The following is an 18,661-nucleotide window of genomic DNA, read 5'->3' as shown; positions in this document are numbered from 1 at the left end:
GTCAGGCTGCCTATCTTGCTTATCGAATCTCAGCAGACTTGGGCGTCTCTCTCTCAGTTCATTCTGCCGAATGCTGACCGTCCTGCCGGTCGCTTAGGTACAAGTTAGCAAGATCGACGAGGACGAAGGAAGAGGGAGAGTGGTCATCTCACATCTCGGTAGATGACAGTTGGGATCTTTTGGGGTCTATCAGTCAGTCAGTCGTACGAGGGCCCCCAAAGAAGTGATTACTCTCGTCGGTTTAGTTCCATCCCATGCCGGTAGCAACAAAGAAAGAGAGATAGAAACATGTGCCTGCAGGTGATTTCCCCTTCTCCCCCCTCTTAGGTGAGCAAGTTGAAGGGTTTCCTCTTTTCCATCGTGGAACTGCAATTGTATGAGATACCTACGCGAACGAGGGATGAGGTATGAGGGAAGGTGAGGAGAAGAGCCTTAGGGTTGGAGTCCAATGCAGGGACTGTCGTTGCGGAGAGCTATAGCCAGCACTGCCCTCTACCTCATTGGCCTGAGCCTAAGTTTTAGTAGGAACGCAAGGTGTGAGAAGAGGAGACTAGGAGGAGGTGTACCAGGTTTGATAGAAACAAGGGGGAGCCAAACGGGAGTTCGGGGGCAGATGGAGACAGACACCTAACAACTGCGTCTTGGCCGTTTCGGATTGGCAAACCCTAAGTTCATTAGGCACCCCTAAGAGAGCCTAGTGGCCTAATAGCTTAGTGGCCATTAGGCCTAGTACCCTAAGGGCGGCCCCCCCTCCCTCTCCCACCCCCCCCCCCGAAGAATCCAGAATCCCTCCTCCAGTTCCACCACCGGTAAACGCCTCAAACTTTTTACCACGCAACTCAAAGCACCACCGACGACCCCGACCACCGACCGAACCGACGACGACAGACGACGACGACGTGGGTTCAAACAAACAGAGAAGAAAGTCATGATGTGTTTGATTTCTTGAATTACCTTTTTTACCTTCTTCTAATGCGACTCCAGCTGGTTCTGGCAGTTCCCTCTCTCGAGACTTAAAGAGAGACATTCAACTTCCTCCTCCGCCCTGCACTCTGTGACCCTTTCTCAGACGATCCGTGCCTGACCATTCTGTCTGTGCCCTGCTTCTCCCGCCTATGCTCCCGATTCCACGTTGTCGTTGCTGTTACTTCTCCCAGAGAGACCGCGCTCGATGCACGGCTCGTCCTGTGCTGGACTGTCCATCCAACCGTTGTCACTCCCTTCAATCGCCTCGACGTCTTCCTTCCCTACACCACCCGGCTGCTGCATTTCCACCCCCAGCAGCCGCCGCTTCGATGCTTCCTACAAAGACAATTAAGACGAGTCTTGACCTTCTGGTTCCCTATATTTGGGCCGACCCTCCCGTGTTCGAAAGGAGTGATTCCATCGGTGTTGGGATCGTCTCTGATTGGGGTATTGGAAAAGTGAAAGGGCCGAGTGAACATTGAACATTCAACAACACACCACACCTCATTCATTCCTACATACCATCTGGTGCCGCAGATCCGAGTTGCAAAATTCCAAGAACCCCCCGAGGACGTGGCAATTCATCAGAGTGCAGGGAACGGGAACCTGTCTTCTTCACTCCTGCGTCCAGCCACTCCGACGACTGCCTCATTCCCCAAACTGGTTGACCAAGACCTAGAACATTGCCGTCCCAATCCAGACCGGAAACCATCCAGTTTGGCGTCATAGGACCAGAGGCCCGAGTCATTGGCGTCGACAAAGAACTTGTCTCGGAGAGGAGAATTGCCTGGTTGCCAAGGGAATACCAGCATTGCTGCACCCCTTGGTTTGTGACATTCCTGTTGGGCGTAGGGGCTCTTCGTCCGCCACTCTTCAGCTGCTTCCCCCTTCTGCCTCTTCTTTCAGCATCTCGTCAACCACTTGCTACTGATTTAGGTAAGATACAAACCCCTAGGCCATCTGGTGGTCGTTGTCGGAACAATGGACTGGGCATTGAGGCTCTCGGCCATTCTGGTCGTCGGATCAACAAGGACGCGAAGGCATGAGCGTCTGCGTGCCACGACGCCTTGACCCTCTTCGAACCAGCACTGATCCTTTAAAGGCCAAGGTGTTTTTCAATGCCTCGACCCTCGTCTCCCGTCGTCGTCGTGGTTGTTTCTTCTGTGTACCACTCTGCTAACAAGCCAAAACCATGCAGTCATCAAACCTCGGGCTCAATTTCCCACATCTCCCAAACCTTCAGGTCCGGGCTGTCTATCCACGAGCTTTCGCACCGTCTCTATCTCTTCCCGCCAAGGGAGGAATGGACGTTTCGACGCTCCTGAATTCGAGGAATCATCCGGAAGGCCGCGAAGATCTGAGCCGTTTTCAACACTCGCTGCACATGAGGGTACCATCGTCATATAGCATGGACCAAGGGCCAACAATCATGGCTCACCACCCGCCGCCTATCCCACAGAATCATGCCGTGCCGTACAGTATGGTGGCGGCACCCCAGGGGAGTCCTCCATTGTACGCTGCCAACAGCTACATGCCAAGGCATGATAGCCAAAGCACGGTCTCGGACGAAAACATGGCCCCTGCGACAGGAAAGAGCGAGACAGCTGCCAAATCGCATCATTGCGGTACTTGCTCGAAAGTATTTGCACGACGCAGTGATCTTGCCAGGCACGGTGAGTCGTCTTGAATTTGTACATAACATGGACAACCTGCTAACCTCCAATAAGAACGGATACACAGCGGTGACAGGCCTCATGCCTGCGAGCACCCGGGCTGCAACAAGTCATTTATACAACGATCTGCCTTGACTGTCCACGTCAGAGTCCACACAGGAGAGAAACCGCACCTCTGTGCTAATTGTGGGAAGGTGAGTCTGAACGATGATGATCCGCATTTGATCTCCTACACCTGAGACTGACTGGCACCCCAGCCATTCTCGGACTCCAGCTCCCTCGCACGGCACCGGCGTATTCACTCGGGACAGCGTCCATATAGATGTCCCTGGGCAAATTGTCAAAAGACTTTCACCAGACGTACCACACTAACGAGGCACGAACTTCAACATACGGGCACCATGGAGCAAGCAGCCGCCGAGGTTGAAGCGAAATTAGCACCAGCTCAGCCTCGGAATCAACCTATTTACGAGTCCACCTCAGGAGGCTCTTCGAGAAACTCGACGGCGTCGCCCGCTGATAGAACCTTGTCTATGTCCCCGCATGCAGAGCTTCCACCTCTCGCCACTGGCATGCAACGACAAGGGTCGGACTATGGATTTTTACCCCAGACCCATTCCCTTCCCCCTCACATGCGCTCTGACTTTGGGCCAAACTCCCCCCGATCGACACCACCTTTGACTAGCCATTCTCTTCAGAACTATACGAGTGCGCCACAACAGAGACCAGTCACTTCTCATCCGCCAGCATACGGACCACCTCAACCTTTGGAGCCTCCCGCCAACGGCACCGCCAGTGGCAGCACATCTCCTCACTTGGGAGCCCTGGTATGGGGGTCACCGGGTGGCGGAACGCTGCCGACACCGACCTCATTGGACAATTTTGGTTATCCGGATCCTGGCTTCGGTGGCCATCCGCTCTATTATCCCGGAAGTGCTATTCGGAGACCACAAAGCACTGAGCCAGAGGACTATGGTCTTCGACCTCGTCATGGTCACTTGTCTCACCACGTATCCCTCCCGGCCGAATGGACTTCAATGCCACTGACTGTCCAAGACACACGACAGGAACGCTACGTCATGTAGCACGGGGGCATCTTGATCCTTCCCCAACCTCTGGGAAAAGGGTTCCAGAGCTTGGACATGACCGCGGCTCTGGCGATCATCGCCGGAGGAAGTGTCCCCAAGCCATCAAAGGATTTTTCTTGGGACGATCCGGTGAGAAGAATGTCGAGCTGTCTACTTGGACCGCATGGCCTTTGAGGGTGTCGAACCCAGACGAAGAAACTCAAGCTTTCAGTCACTATTTATTTATTCAAGCCAAGAACAGCCATGCCTGTCGACAGTGGGGACGGCAACTAACAAGTCCTGCTTCTAACATTTGTCTTAAGACAAAGGGGATCCTGACGGTTGGAGCAGACTAAGGCGGGTCGAGGTTTGGCTTTGGGAAGAGGGAAATGTTCCTAGTTTATCCGGCAGCAGCAGCATCATGGCGTCTGGTAGTCAGTCGGGGGTTACGGCAAATCTGGAGGTCAACCAACGGTCGGAGGACTTGCGGCGTTGCGTGTACTGCACGGGGTGCAATTATGGACAATGGCGCAATAACGGGGCAACAGCAATCGCTGGGTGCAGCGACTCGAGCAGGTCTATGGGCGGCATTTGGATTATCACACGGAGTTACCAGCAGCATCGTCGTTCTCAAACGACGACGACGACGACATTCTTGTCTGATCGACGCACTACTGAGTGTTTTGTTTTGTTGGATTTTTTGTTCTTCTTACATTACCACCATTGAGAGTAATTCTAGAATAGAATTCATTACCTGTTTTACTTTCCCCCCTTTTTCCTTTTGAGACGGCTCATCAGTTAATAAATAGGTAGTTCCCTTGCTCCGTAGGCACGCAGGCACACAGGCACGTAGACAGGGAAAACGGATGGCGACAAACAGCCCTGCAGGATCCTAGATGGGCACTCGGTACCAGGTGTGGTGGTGGTGGTCTCCTCGCGCCTCTCGATGCTGGTATATGGTATAGTATAAGGAGGCATCTGTCCTCAGCGAACCAGCCAGCCAGCCTCCGCCTTACAACGACAGCACCGACGCCGAACAAACAGATCCCAGACAGAGTGAAAAGGACGATGAAGATGACGACGTCTTCCTCCTCCTCATTCTTTCATAGCTTCACCGGAGTCGATCGACCGGAGCAGACCTTCGGATGGCGATATATTAGCTGGTGCCCGAATCCTCCGGGGAAGGACGGATCTTCTCTTTTCCTCTTCCGAAAAGAGCTCCTCCACCATCAATCTGTTCCATCCACCAACAGACAGACAAACCCTCTCTCGTCCCTGAAGGAGATTGTCACCAACGTTGTCCTGCCTGCTCCTTGGGAAACCCGACGGAAGGGCTAGGCGCGTACCACATGGTAGGTAGGAGCGGCTCGTGGTTGCGCCTGGGAAATATGCAAGGCGAAAGTTCAAGGGCCGTCCATGGATCCTTTCCCTGCCGTAGTCGTAGCCTTGACAGCCATGGACATCCGTAGAAGGCACCATCACTCAATGTGTACCCTCAAGCAGCACACCGCTTCCACCGTGTCATCTGTGTCTTTACAAGGTTCGGTGTCAACAGGCGTGGATATAGCTTGCATCTTAAGCTGTCGTAAGGTGTGTCACCAGCCCTTAGCTTTCTTTGGCGGCATGTGAGGACCGAGTGCTTCTCGACACCGATAGTGATGGCGTCCGCCTGTATAGCGAACGTACCGAAAAGTGCCAACCAAGTCACAGGGAGATGGTGAATCATGATTTGCATATTTAGATGCCTAGTTACTCGGTCGATCGAAAATTGGGCATGACCTTACACCCTGTTGGCTTGTCGCATGTGTCTCGTCGGCCCGGAGAGGCAGATATCTTGCTTGCTGGCACAGCATTCTTTGTATATTATTTGAAGTTGAAAGTCGGAGCGGTACGGTGTTGTAATGGTGAAACTCGTGACAACATGTTCCTGTGAAGGCATGATGCTTCCCGGAGCCAGAGGATCGAGAGGATCGGCCTATTGAGCGAGGAAGAGACGGGCCTATAGTCTGTCGAAATCAGGAATCACTGTGTCCGAACAAGTCGAAGTCGATGCGGAGAAAAAGCATCAAGAGAACTGTGGCTACATGATCAGTCCAAGGCAGCATCAGAAGAACCACAACGGGAGCAAAGAATATTGCCTCGAAAGAAATGGGGTGTGATGAAGGGGTTACTATGTATCCGTTCTTGGGTTCACAGCCCCGAACAGTAATGCAAGAATTTCTGTTCTGTCAGTCCTCAGCTCGATGACGAATGATGCCCGATTTCGACCCTGTCCCAAATAGAACCAATGAACCATGATATCTTGCAGTCTAAAGCATGCCATATGTAAAGAGGAGTCGTGGGGGAGGGAACCTGGCCGCAATCCACGCTGGCACAGCGTATTGCATGCCCTTCGACAGAGGTGCGAATGAGTGCTGTCGTCTCGTTCAGTTCATTAAACAAGCCAACTGGTCCAGGTCCAAGATATCTCTCGTCGGAACATCGCCCCAGGTGGCACTGTGCGAGTGCTCGCGCGCAGAAAGGGTAATTTCGTGAAGCCGAAAATGCATCAAGGGTCGGCGTAGAACTGCTTCATCAGGGTGCTGACGACTTCATAAGCTTGCTTGGCCTCGGCGAGGCTCTCACCAATGAGTTTCAGGCACTTTTCTTCGTCAGGTTCGTCGGCTTCGCCAGTCTCGTTTTTCTTGTGTCCATAGTGCTGGATTTTCTCACATTCATCCTTCACCTTTGTGAAACCCAGTGTCGCAGACGAGCCCTTGAGAAAGTGGCCGAGGCTGGAAAGTTCGGCGAGATTCTTTTCTTTCCTGTGGAAACCATGGGTCAGTCAGGCCAGCGAGCCTCGGACGACATGTGGGCTCACATGGCAGTGTCCATTTTGCTAAAGGTCTGTTCTGCTTGCTCTAAAAAGCCAAAGACTATTGACTTGCTGAAGTCACGATCGTCTTCCTCATCCATGTCGAGAATCTGTTCAAACGTGCCCTTCTCGACATTATCGCCAAAGTCGAATTCGATCTGTGGCGCGCCAACGAGTCAGCGACGGTAAATGTACGACACTTTGAGCCTCCCCCTTGCCCGGGAACAAGCCGGCTCGGTTGGTTTGTTTGTTTGCTTGTCGTACTTACTTCTTCGGACATGGTCGTCCGTGTCGGTGGGATAATGGTGTGATATTTGTGTGCAATGCGTAAGATGGGTTCGAGTTATGAGCTACCACTTGCTGCGTAATAAGGGAGGGCGTCACCGACTCGTTCGCCCCTCTGTCGATATTTCTTGCAAAGACCGTGGCAGGCGTTTACGGGGTTGTAGACCCAGTGATGGTGTTGTCGGGAGTCGGGAGTCGTTGATGAAGATAAGGATAGCAGATAGGAATCTAGGAGGCGTGGTCTGCCTGCAGGCATGGTGTCAGCGGGTTGGTAAGATGATGAGATCGAGACTTAAAACCCTGGTGCGCGTGTGGCGAGGCTCAAACAGGTTCGACCGACCTCAGAATCCACAAAGGAAAAATGTAAACAGTAAATCAATGCAAGGCACGACCAGGATGGGGGGAAGGGGGGTTGAGTACTTTTTGGCAACCAGAAATCAGCAAAAGATCAACTCGCTTGAGGGTCCGACGATGAGATTGTAGATGGAGGAAGGAACACACTGGAGTGTCATAAAATGCCAGAAGACGAAGCCGGCAGCCGTTGGTAGCGGAGCGAATTGGAAAGGGACAAAGGTCGAATGAAGCCTGGGTTAGGACCAGTGGGACGTGACGTACGTCCGATGTCGTCGTCGATTGCTGATCCTGAAGACCAGGAACAGAGATGGAGATGCTCGAGTCTGCGGCGAAGGGAGGCGGCAGGGCACCCAAAAAGTCGTTGGAATTTGGATGTTTTTTTCTCTCACCCACGACCGGGGGTTGAGGCTGAACAGGGACAGCAAGCAATAACCTGCAAAATGATATCAGGAACAGATCTGGCGGGCTCTTGTTTTCCTCTGCGACCTTTTTTTTTGTCTTTTTTACAAGGGCGGCACAACAGCGACTAGACACCCTACTGGGGAAGAGGGGCATCACCAACCCCTGCCAACGTACCTCAGGCTCACCAGGCCTTGCTCTCTTGTGCGAAACTCGGGTCAACCGGCTACGTCCCTATGGTTGCTGGCCTGCGATATGCGTTTTGTCTCGCGAGCAACCGAGCCCAAGATCTCCGTCCGGCAACGCAGATCAACCACCAAAAGCGTCGTCGTCCCAAAAGCAAGCGGGGGCCAAGCACAATCCCACTTCACACTGGCACGCGGCCAGAGACACGAATGGAACAAGAAGGAAGAAAGGAGGAGGACCCTGAAACTCGACCGTGTCCGAAGCACCCTTGTCGGTATACCCGCAGAGATGGTGATGATGTTGAGCTGAGGGCAAAGAGATAGAAATCCGGGGACGAGTGTGTCTGCTTGGCGACTGTGAGGGGTCCTGCTCTACAACCATGGACCAGTTCGAGGCTGAAGGGATTTTCAACACCTCAATCGGCTAGGGACAGGACGGCAAGGAACAAAACTGGAGCCTATGGGTAATATCAGAAGAGAGGGAGCGAGAGATACGGCAAGCAGACAGCCACGAACGGCCTGAGATACCCGCCCATCCCACCTCCAGTCCCCGTCCCCGTCGCCCGTCTCTCGTCTCGACAGAGACCCATTATTCATTCTCGCTCCTCCTCCCTTCCGATGACCAGACCAGACCAAACCAAACCAAACCAAACCAGACTTTTTCTCCTGCTCCTCCTATCCCTCCCTACGCAGAGACAGAACCACATCCCGTCCTTTCCAGCCCCAGCCAACTCGTATCTCGGCCTCGGTAAGCTGACCGGTGGCTTGTCGCGTGGGGAATACCCTGCTGGAACGGAGAACAAGTGACTCAAGAGATGAGGTGACTTATTTGTGGTTCCCCAATCGCACCGGCCACCACCAGCACTTTTAGTGGACTTCGGAAGGTGGAATGCTTTTTGGGTGTGTGTGGTCGCCCACGAGTCTGCTGCCACTCCTCTTATCCTGCAGGAGGAGCATATTAGACTCCCCAGAAGCTGGAGCCAACGAGCAGCCGCACAGTTGGGTCCATCCCCGAAACAGTCGTGTTACCGGCCAGGACGACGGCAGATCGACACTGATACAGCATGAATTGGGAAAGCTGACGGCATGGCCTGTGCAACTACAATTCATTCCCTCTGGGCAGAGTGTTCAGTCCGCCGCTCTGCGCCGCCAGCCTTCGAAAATTCCACGGGGGAGGGAGGGTAGCTAGTTGCCATCGCGGTGGAGGTGTTGGAGGGACCGTTGCCCCTCGTTTTTTTACCAACTGACCCTGCCCCCGTGAGTTGCTGCTACGCTGTCTCCCTCGGACGTCAAGGATTTTGCCTCAATTCTACCCTGCGCGATGACGTCGACGGACATCCAGGGTCCCATCACGGTCGCACGGGCGCACAGACGATCGAAACAGCAACACGGAGAGCCCACGACGAGTATATGGCAGCCGCCAGCACGAGGTCTTCTCCAAAGGGGTCACCTAAGCGCTGGATGAGGCTTGATTGGTCCCATGTGGGATTACAGCCCACGCGGGCACTGAAGCTGCAAGAAAAGAAACGAAAAGCAAGCAGAGGCGAAAGGGGCCACGGAGCCAATGATGTCAACCCGCAGCTGGGCGTCCATTCGGCTGGCATCACGCCAGGGCCCTAGGATTTGCGCCACTGAAGACCGGGAGCTCGAAGGGAAGGCCAGAAAAGATGTTCCGGACAAAGCACCCAGCGTCTCCCCACCTTCAACAAGGAGTTCCCAAAACGCAGTTTGACCGGCATTTGTCTGGTCTGGCTGGCTGCTGAAATACGAACAAAAGGTCAACTGGTGCTTCATGGTATTGGTATTCCAACGGTCTTCCCTCCACTGCGGCCGGAACCGTCTGCCCCCGCGGGACCTGCCAGCCTGAGGAGACCTTTGGGGTACCAGCAATCGAAGCAAGGGAAAGCCCAGAGGCATTCAGCGGTGAGGGCTAGCGGCAGCCAGTAGCCATCTCTGCAGTTGGGAATCGATGCCGGAACACCCTGTATAGGGGTCCCCTTGGACCAAAGGTAAACCGGGACATCGTCCTCTTAGTTGCATGTTACCCCCATGTCGCCCACATGGCCACTTCGATAGCTGCAGAGAAGAGAGGAGGAGGCCCAAAAGGGCTCTGCTCTCCTACGGCTCTCGACGATCTGTTCCGAGGACAAGTATAAACAGCTCATGTTCCCTTTTCCACCAGACTTATCGGGGAATAAATAACCTTGGCATTCTACTACATATCTCGGTTACTTTTTGAGAAGTTCTGTGGTTTATGATCGATCTCCTCTCTCCGGTACTCATCTCCGTGCCGTGTTCCCCTGCGCCCGCGCGCCCGGATTGCGACTGGACTGGAATGGGCTAACCAAGCAGCAAACCAACCAAGCCATCGCAGGCAGCGGGCACCTCACTCTTGTTCTCGTTTGCTTTTACCTTCCCACTGTCCTGGGAACATGTTCCGCCGCCCCCCTCTCTCTCTCTCTCTCTCTCTCGCTCTCTCTCCTTTTCCCTCTCATTGGTCGGTCGGAAACGAGAAACCCTCTTTTACAAAGGCACCCACCATTGGTAGGTAAAGTTCGGTTAAAGGCTTCGACTTACATACCTATGAACATGTCCAGGTACAAGTAGAAGTGAGAGGAAGGAGATACAGAGAGAAAGAGAGGGTGGCACCAAACCAACTCCCTCCCGCAGGTTCTGAAACAGAATGACAAACACAATTCCAACAATACTCTACTCTCTCTCTGTGTGTGTACGTATATATATGTTCCGTGTTCATGCGAAACTAATGAGACGACGGAAGGAAGGAAGGAATGAAGGAAAGCGACCGGGGGCAACTGATCTCAGATGATCTGATCTGTCATCACCTCACCAAAATCTATGTCATGTATGCTTCCCTTTCATGCTTTGCTCCTTCTAATCTATGTGTGATGACTTTTGCCCCTCGCCTCACCACCTCCCTCCGTGTTCTATCCCCGGATAGTAAAATGCTGGACCTGTGCCCGCCATCATTTTTGATACATGGGTGCTGCTGCTGTGAAAGCATGAAGCAGGAACGTGCAGATTGGGAACGCTAAGCCGCCTGTCTCTCTGTTCTTGCGAGTGCGCCGGTCTCTACCTCCCCTCGCCCCCCGCCCCCCTCTCCCTGGCTGCTGGAAGCTCCCCCCCCACACCCCCCCGCACACCCAGACCGCCGCAGCAGTCTTCGCACCCCCCCCCCCCCCTCCACCCCTCACACACACACATGCATGAATCGTCGACCTTCCAGTGTTGAAGCTCCACGGCTACCCAACACCTCTTGCCCTCTCATGCCAAAACATAGACGAGTTCTCAAGTGTATCTTAACCAGTCACCTTGAAGATCGATTCGGCCAGTCTCTTGACGTTGTCCGTGGTGATGCCCGCCACGGAAATACGTCCGTCCTTGGTCGCGTACACCGAGTGTTCTTTTGCCAACTTGTCCATCTGTTCAGGCTTCAGGCCAGTGTAGGCGAACATGCCAATCTAGAAGAAAAGCGCGCATGTTAGCGTTCAATCCATCGTAGCCGTGCAAAATGCTGGGGAGGGGAGGGCAAAGAAAGAGAAACGATTGTCTCCCGAGCCCCTCCTCGGGCTTCTGATACATACCTGGTTCGTAATGTGGTCCCAGTTGTGCTTGCTTCCCAGCTCCTCGAGGTTCTTCTTCAACAGCGCCCTCATCTCGATGATCCGGTCGGCCATGCCCTTGACCTCGCCGAGCCACTGCTTGTTCAAGCCGGCATCGTTCAGGATCTCACTGGCAATCCGGGCTCCGTGGACCGGAGGGTTGGAATACAAAGGCCGCACGAGGATCTTGATCTGACTCTCCACGCGCTTCTTCTCCTCGGCGCTGTCGCACACGATGCTGAAGGCGCCGACCCGTTCGCCGTACAGACCCATGTTCTTGGCGAAAGACTGCGAGAGACAGAGACCGAGGCCCTGGTCGATGAAGTGGCGCACGGCGTAGGCGTCCTTGTTGGTGTCACCGCTCGCGAAGCCCTGGTAAGCCATGTCGAAGAAGGGGTAGTGCGACTTCTCCTTCATGACCTGAGCGATCTGCTGCCATTGTTCCGGTGTCGGGTCAATGCCGGTGGGATTATGTGCGCAGGCGTGCAGTAGGACGAGGGAGCCAGAGGGGAAGGACTTGAGGTCCGCGATCATGCCGTCAAAGTCCAGCCCGATGGTGTCCTTATTGTAGTACTTGTACTGCTTGACCTCGAGCCCCGAATCGGAGAAGACGGCCTTGTGGTTCGCCCACGACGGGGTGGGGATGTAGATAGTCTTTGCGCCCGGGTAGAAGCGTTCGAGGAAAGCGCCGCCTATTCTCAGCGCGCCGGTGCCGGAGATGGACTGGGTGATGGCGACGCGGTCTTCCTGGATGGGTTTCGAGTTGGGCCCGTAGGCGAGCAGCGCCGCGGCCTTTGTGAACGAGGGCACACCGGTGATGCCGGCGTATTCCTTATCGAGGGACGAGGAGACGATCTTCTGCTCGGCGGTACGCACGCTGGGGAGGACGTAGGGCTTGCCTTTGTCGTCGCCTGCAAAGAGACCACAGAGAATAGAATGTCAGCAGCTTCCATGAGCATGTGTGCCTTCTTCTTCTTATTCCGGTACAGAACAAGAAGCAAGGACGAAGAGGGAGACGTGTTATTTCCGTCTGCGGTGCTCACTCACGATATGCGCCGACGCCAAGGTTGATTTTCTCGGGAAAGCTGTCCTTCTTGAAGGCCTCGGTGATGCCCAAGATGGCATCAGGAGGGCCTTCCTTGACGTTCGCCCATGTCGATGCGTTCGCGATGCGGATGGCCTGCGTGGCGGTCGCAGCTTGGTGGCGCAGAGCCGAGCGAGCAGCTGCTGGTCGGAGGGTCGAGAGCATGTTTGGAGGTGGAAGAAAAGCTGAGATTCTAAGACAGATAGCAAGAAAAGATTCTATCTCGGAGCAAAAGCCAGCGCAAGCTCAAGCTCCAGCTCCTTTGGTCTGAGGGGGAAGGTGCTTGTTGTACAATGACTCAAGGGTACTTGAGTCCACGAGAGACAGCAGAGAGAACCCAATATATCTCTTCCGGGATCCCTGGAGAATGATTAGAGATATGAGAGACACGAAGAGATGAAATCTGAAAGAGCTTGGATGATATGGGTGTGGATGGATAGAATGGTCTTTGTCTGGTGCAGTTCAAACTGTCTGCGTGAAATTGCTTCTCCAAAAAATTTCAATTACGTTTTTGCTGCCTTGCCTTTTCGGTACCTGGAATTGAAACTTGGGGGAAGGGCGCGTTCCCTGGGAACCCCAAAGCGTGGGCGGACCACCAGGCACTAGGTGTGGATATAGCTGGGTGCGGCCAATGGGTATGATTGATTCTAGGGGCTCGCAGCCCATCGGAATAACTGCAAGCTCTACCTCGTGGTGCCTGTCTCCAAGCTTCCCCGAGGGCTCACGGACACCCGCCCACCCAATAATGATCTGTTCTGCTCCTCACCAACGATCAGGCATCCCCTTATGTTATACCCTGTATGCATACTCCGTATTCACGCCAGCCTTACGCCAGCCTCCTTGTTCTTCTTGCCCATCGTGCCCTGAGCGTTGATCATTCCTGTAGCCTTGCTACTATCCAGAATGCTGGTCGCCTCGCGTTTCTTCTCCTCGGCAATCTTCTTGAGGTGCTTCTCTGTCTTCATTTTCCCGCTACCCTTCCCGTGGAACTGGTGGCTCAGGTGCTTGAAAGCTTCCTTCTGATTCATGATCCTGCCATCGTCGTCCACGTACTTGATCTGCACATCCGGCTTGTACTCTCGGTTGAAGGCGGCTGCAGCTTGAATGGAAGATTGGTGCTCTCGCTGAGTGTTTTGCCAGCGTGCATGTTCTTCTCGTTCTTTGACAGACATGCCTGTCAGCTTGCCCGACTGGCGGTCTCTCTCACGCTGCATTCGAGCTTTCATCTCATTCTCGTGCTCGCGCAAACGCGCCTCGATGATGAATTTTTGCCGATCTTTGTAGAGAGAGTTGCGCTCGCCCGCATCGCTCTCTTTGAGAATACCACGTTGCCGGAGAAGACTGAGAGCCGCTCCCACGCCCTGATCGAGGGTCTTTTCCTCTTCGAGACCTGTGTGCGGGACTTCTGGCGTCACGGTTGAACGTTCGCGCTTGATTCGATCGAGGAGCTCCTCCTCGTTCTCAATCCCACTATAAGCCTCGCCCATCGGGTGGTCTTCATCTTCCACTTTCACCTGCCGAGCGGGACTCTCTGACTCGACCTTCTCGATGGACTTCTTCACGCTGCGTTCAGGCTGCTCGTCCCTTGGCCGCGAAGACAGGTTGTCAAGGAAGACGGTGGTGTCATCGAGCACAAGGCCAACGTCGGCCTCTCCATCCGCCTCAGCTTCGCCGTTCTCTTCTTGTTTCAGTAGCTTGACAATGTCTTCGGCTTTTCGTTTCTGCTTCTTCAGTACTGCGGCCCGGGTTCTTGCAAGGGCACTCGCAAGATCTTCGTCATCGTTAAAATGATCATCTGCAGCTCGAGACCTCGTCGGAGCAGGAGCAGTGCTTCTGAAATCGATCTCCATGGAATCGCCATTGCCACTGTTCTGTTTGGGGAAGATATCATCATCTTCATCCACCAGTTTCTGGCGTTTGGACTTCTTCTTTTCCTTCTTGGGCTTCTTGATCTTGATCTCCAAGTAGTCCGAAACCGGCTCGGCCTTGAGGACGTCCAGGCTGACAGTATTCTTGAGTTTTTCGCCGATTTGTTGGCGTTTGGCCTCGCGTTCTTCAATAGTAGCGCCCTGGCCATCCAACGTGAACGCTTTCCGCTTCTTATCATCGTACTGTGCCAAAAGTCCCTTTTCAGAGTCGTCATTGACATCGTAGGCCTTCCGTTTCTTGAGTTTTAATTTCTCTTGGACTTTGTCTCTCGCCACAATATCTGCATTCTCCAGCACGTCTTCCTGCTCACTGTCATCCCCTTTGCCGATCTCCGTATCCTTCAGCGTCAAGATCTGCTCTCCAATGCCTTCGTCGAAATCACCGATTTCATGCGCGACCTGCACTCCAGCAAGGTCCTTGGAGGTGTACTCGACGGCTGCCTCTTTCTCACGTTCCGCCAGTTCCCGTGCTAGTCGCTCGGCACGTTCCCGCTCGATCTTGGACTGCCGTTTCTTCTGGCCCTTCAACCAGGCCTTTGTGTCCAGATCGCCCTCGTCATCGACATCTCCCAGGCCCTTACCCTCGAGCTTCTTCTTCTTGGCCTCGGCGTCCCGTTGTCTTTGGATCTCCCTTTTCCGCTGCTCGCGGAGAGCGCGCCTCTTCTCCTCCTCGCGCAATTGGTTCCAATTCTCGTACCCGGCGGCTTCGCGGGTCTCGAGGGTGGATGCCGGATCATCATACTGGTCGTCGCTGTCGGCGTCCTCGTCTCTTCTTCTTCGGGATTCTTTGAATGTTGGTCCTTCAGATGACTGTGGAGGTTGTCCACTTACGCTCAACAAGGGGAGGCCCAGGCTCTTTCTGAGCTTGTTCATCTGCTCGATATCCGCCGGGGCAGCCATGGTTCGAGGCGATTCTGGAGAATTGCCAACAGAGATACCGATTGATGAAGATAGCAGGTCGGTCAGCCAGCGCAGGCAAGAAGTTCTGAACAATTCGGCCCGCGGAGGCGACCAGGCAATCTACAGTCCCCCTAACCAGATCGGTCTTAGCGCTATTGAAATCTTGGCATAATTTTTCGAGCGCCCTAAAACATCTTCTGTGTTTCCTCCTTCTTTTCTTCCTTTTTTTTCCTTCATCCAAAAGTTCTGTGTCGCAGACGCTCCCTTCCTACCCATCGCGTGGTAGTGTGAGGTCGCAGTGCCTGTGACGTCTCGACCATTCTCGCGGAGCCATTAACAGCACCCCCATTAATGTCTTATTTCCCGGTCGACAGAACTGAGAGCAACCCTTCCGAATCCTTCGCCCTCTCTTCACGGGGAGGGCCGGCCCATTTCCTGAGCTCGGTTCTTGGGACGAAGGGGGCCCTTGAGATCCTCGCGATCTCGGGCTTTCCTTCCGAACGGGGACTTTGTCAGCTCGGTGGGCTGAGGTAGTAGGGGGAGACGTCTTATTCCCAAGCTTGGTGTATTTGAGCCTCGTCGAGGCATGATCATTGGGCAAAACCAAGACTATTGTCTACATTCCAAACCTCAAGATATCAAACCAGACTTATAGAATCTCGCAAAATGTTGCTTTAAAGTGCCACTACTGATGAGCTGCAGAATCTCGAGTGACGGTGCCCGGGGTTTATATTATCATCTATGGCTATTCTAATGCGACCCAGTCCCATACGATGCCTCACGCTGTGCGACCATGACCGTTTTCACGGCAATACCCATGTATTTGTAAAGTATGTGCAAGCAGAGCTCTACCAACTCGTCACCCCTCTCTCGCGATCGAAACCACCCCTTAGCTGCCTCTGGGGCTTGACGACCTTTCCCTGTAAAACTGTGTATCGCACAATGTTTTCGCAGTCTTCCGGCCTCACCCTCGCGAGCCAAATCAGTTGTACCGCCTCTTTCTCCAATTTCTCCCCGTCCAGATCAACGTCGTCCCCTCCCACCTCTTTCTTCCGTCCTTGTCTGCGATAAATCATCACGTTGGCTGAGTATTTATGGCCACCGACGTGACTGATGAAATATATACCGACGCCGCCGGGTCGATCGTCGTGAAGGTCGCGATAGAGGCCCATGGGGCGGAGGATACGCTCGAATTCTTTGCGGAGGAGAGGTGCGGACTGGCCGCACCGGGCGTCGCGGGTCTTTTGGCTGCACATGAGAATGAGGTAGGAATGAGGGATCGGGCGGACTTTGAAGGACGAGGAGATGGATGGCGGCAGTGGTGCCGGGTCTAGCGTTGTATTCTGTGATGATGATTGTTGCTGCTGCTGCTGTGAGCTGTTTTGCTGTGATGATTGTTCCGCGCCGCCTCCAATCTGCAAACCAGCCACGTCCGGGACGTCGTCCCGCTCTTGTTCGTTCTGCGGCCCTGTCGTAGTGGTGGTAGTGGTAGTAGTAGTCTTCTGGTCACGCTCTCCCGCAGCGGGCGACGGCACATGGCCATTCCCATTGACCACTTCTGTTCTTTTCGCGCCGACCGGCATGTCATTCCGGACACTTCTGTCCACGACCTCCTTCATGAGTCTGGCGGCCTGACTGGGCCGGACCTTCTCGACCACGACCCAACTGGGGAGGATCATGCAGTCGCTGGTGCCGGGCTCCTCGGCGTCGCCGTGACACTCCTCGCCAGAGGGGAAGTTGCTCGCGCTCAGCATGACGCGGCCACGCTTCCCGCTCAGGTCCAGGCCGACCTTGCCGACGGCCTGCATGACGGAGCCCTTCTCGTCGGTGACGTCGCGGACCCAGTCGGACTTGCCGGTGCCGACGAGCAAATGGACGTTGAAGCCCTTGACGTGGCCGAAGAGCCGGTCGCTCTCATCGATGGAGAATTTGGTCGGGTAGTGCACGGTGCATGACGCGCAGTCGTGCAGGCACTCGTCGCCGTCGACCGCCGGGTCCGTCGCGGGGAAGAGGTCTGTCTCGGCTTTTGCGGTGGTGAAGCCGCCACTGTCGGCGGCGCCGGCCAGGTGCGACCCCGACGACGAGGGCGTGAGGAAGGTCTTGACGTTGCGGAGGAAGGACATGCTGGAGGACTTGAGGGCGCGGGGTTTAGAGGAGGAGGAGCCGGAGGGAGGAGGTGGGTGTGTAGGTGTAGGTGCAGGTGTGGATTGGGAGGGCATGAGGCTCTCTCTCCTTGTCCTAATTTATTGTAGAAATGATGAATCGCTCAATCAATGAACGCACGCACGGCAACGCGGCCTGCGGAGCTAAACACCCACCCCTCGACCGCCGTCCCGTCTGGTGGGATGGAGAAAAAAAGAGCTTGTCTGCCTGATTATCTTATCAATCAGCCAGTCAGTCACGCACCCATCACGGAATCCCTTCCGGCGCGGGCGTCTTTGTCGCTGTTCGGCCGATTGATCGAGCGAGCCAGCCGGGCGAAGGGGATTGATAGTTTGTCGCCGAACCTTGAATTGGAGGAGGTTTGGTATGTATTGTGTTGAGGCGTGAGGAGGAAAAGGATACACAGACAGAGAACGACCCTTTGAAAGAAGAAGAAGAACGACGAGATAGATGGGTAGATGGTCGCCCGTCTATTTATCTGTCCATTGGATCTAACGACTTCCCTCCCTCCTATTATCGTAGGCAGGCAGAAACCAAAGTAAACATGGTACATGACTTCGGCCAGATGCGTGGCTCGAGTCTCCGTCTCGACCGAAAGAACACTCGCTTCACCGAGCTCATGCCCTTACAGTGCAGTGCCCTGGTCTTCGTCCCGATGCAGGGCATGGAGTTTAACGGGGGACCCATCTCCGTGGACGTGCATGCATGATAGACACGGCATGACTCTCTCTCTCCCTCTATCTCTCTCTTGTGGGAAATGTCCCTGTCGGACTTGTGTCACTTGCAATCCGTCGCCCGATCCAGACTGCATACGTCCCCCACTTAACTCGCCATAATTTCGTAGTTTAGGACAGACTGATGAGATCTGCTGTCGATATTCGTCTGACCAGTCTAGATAAGGTGTATCCAAAAGAGAAGGGAGGAGAAATTCCCCAACAGGTCTCGGGAAATAGAAAGGGGAGACAGACATACATGTCCATTCAGGCTCGGATTCTCGCTAATTGAAATCACTCGCAAAAGCTGTAAAGACAAGGGAAAAAATGGCGAAACCCCCCAGGATCAAAGAATGGAATCCTCTGCCTTTACCACGCCCTCCTCCTCGTCTAGGAAACAGGTTGGGGTATCGTTGAAAAGCCAGGTCGCTCCGAGAACACACAAACACCAAGCTTTTCTCTCGAATTCG

At 54.3% G+C, this 18,661-nt stretch overlaps 5 protein-coding genes across 5 annotated transcripts; 1 reads left to right on the top strand and 4 right to left on the bottom strand.

Moving 5' to 3' along the window:
* Window positions 1–2,395: 2,395 nt before the first annotated feature.
* AYL99_11137 (hypothetical protein) lies at window positions 2,396–3,724 on the top strand (the record flags this gene model as incomplete). Its single annotated transcript, XM_018842643.1, has 3 exons — window positions 2,396–2,639; window positions 2,694–2,833; window positions 2,897–3,724. The coding sequence occupies 3 exons, from the start codon at window positions 2,396–2,398 to the stop codon at window positions 3,722–3,724; spliced, it is 1,212 nt and encodes a 403-aa protein (XP_018688056.1).
* A 2,530-nt stretch (window positions 3,725–6,254) lies between these two features.
* Window positions 6,255–6,840, bottom strand: AYL99_11136 (hypothetical protein; the record flags this gene model as incomplete). The annotated part of the gene is made up of 3 exons (XM_018842642.1): window positions 6,255–6,510; window positions 6,567–6,718; window positions 6,829–6,840. The coding sequence occupies 3 exons, from the start codon at window positions 6,838–6,840 to the stop codon at window positions 6,255–6,257; spliced, it is 420 nt and encodes a 139-aa protein (XP_018688055.1).
* A 4,260-nt stretch (window positions 6,841–11,100) lies between these two features.
* Window positions 11,101–12,652, bottom strand: AYL99_11135 (hypothetical protein; the record flags this gene model as incomplete). The annotated part of the gene is made up of 3 exons (XM_018842641.1): window positions 11,101–11,262; window positions 11,386–12,314; window positions 12,451–12,652. The coding sequence occupies 3 exons, from the start codon at window positions 12,650–12,652 to the stop codon at window positions 11,101–11,103; spliced, it is 1,293 nt and encodes a 430-aa protein (XP_018688054.1).
* A 650-nt stretch (window positions 12,653–13,302) lies between these two features.
* AYL99_11134 (hypothetical protein) lies at window positions 13,303–15,315 on the bottom strand (the record flags this gene model as incomplete). Its single annotated transcript, XM_018842640.1, has 1 exon — window positions 13,303–15,315. One exon carries the CDS (start codon window positions 15,313–15,315, stop codon window positions 13,303–13,305), a length of 2,013 nt encoding a protein of 670 aa, XP_018688053.1.
* An 848-nt stretch (window positions 15,316–16,163) lies between these two features.
* Window positions 16,164–17,438, bottom strand: AYL99_11133 (hypothetical protein; the record flags this gene model as incomplete). Its single annotated transcript, XM_018842639.1, has 1 exon — window positions 16,164–17,438. One exon carries the CDS (start codon window positions 17,436–17,438, stop codon window positions 16,164–16,166), a length of 1,275 nt encoding a protein of 424 aa, XP_018688052.1.
* Between the last annotated feature and the right edge of the window lie 1,223 nt (window positions 17,439–18,661).

This window comes from Fonsecaea erecta (genome assembly GCF_001651985.1).
Source record: "Fonsecaea erecta strain CBS 125763 chromosome Unknown Scaff13, whole genome shotgun sequence".
Taxonomy (NCBI): Eukaryota; Fungi; Ascomycota; class Eurotiomycetes; order Chaetothyriales; family Herpotrichiellaceae; genus Fonsecaea; species Fonsecaea erecta.
This window is presented reverse-complemented; position numbering and strand designations above follow the sequence as displayed.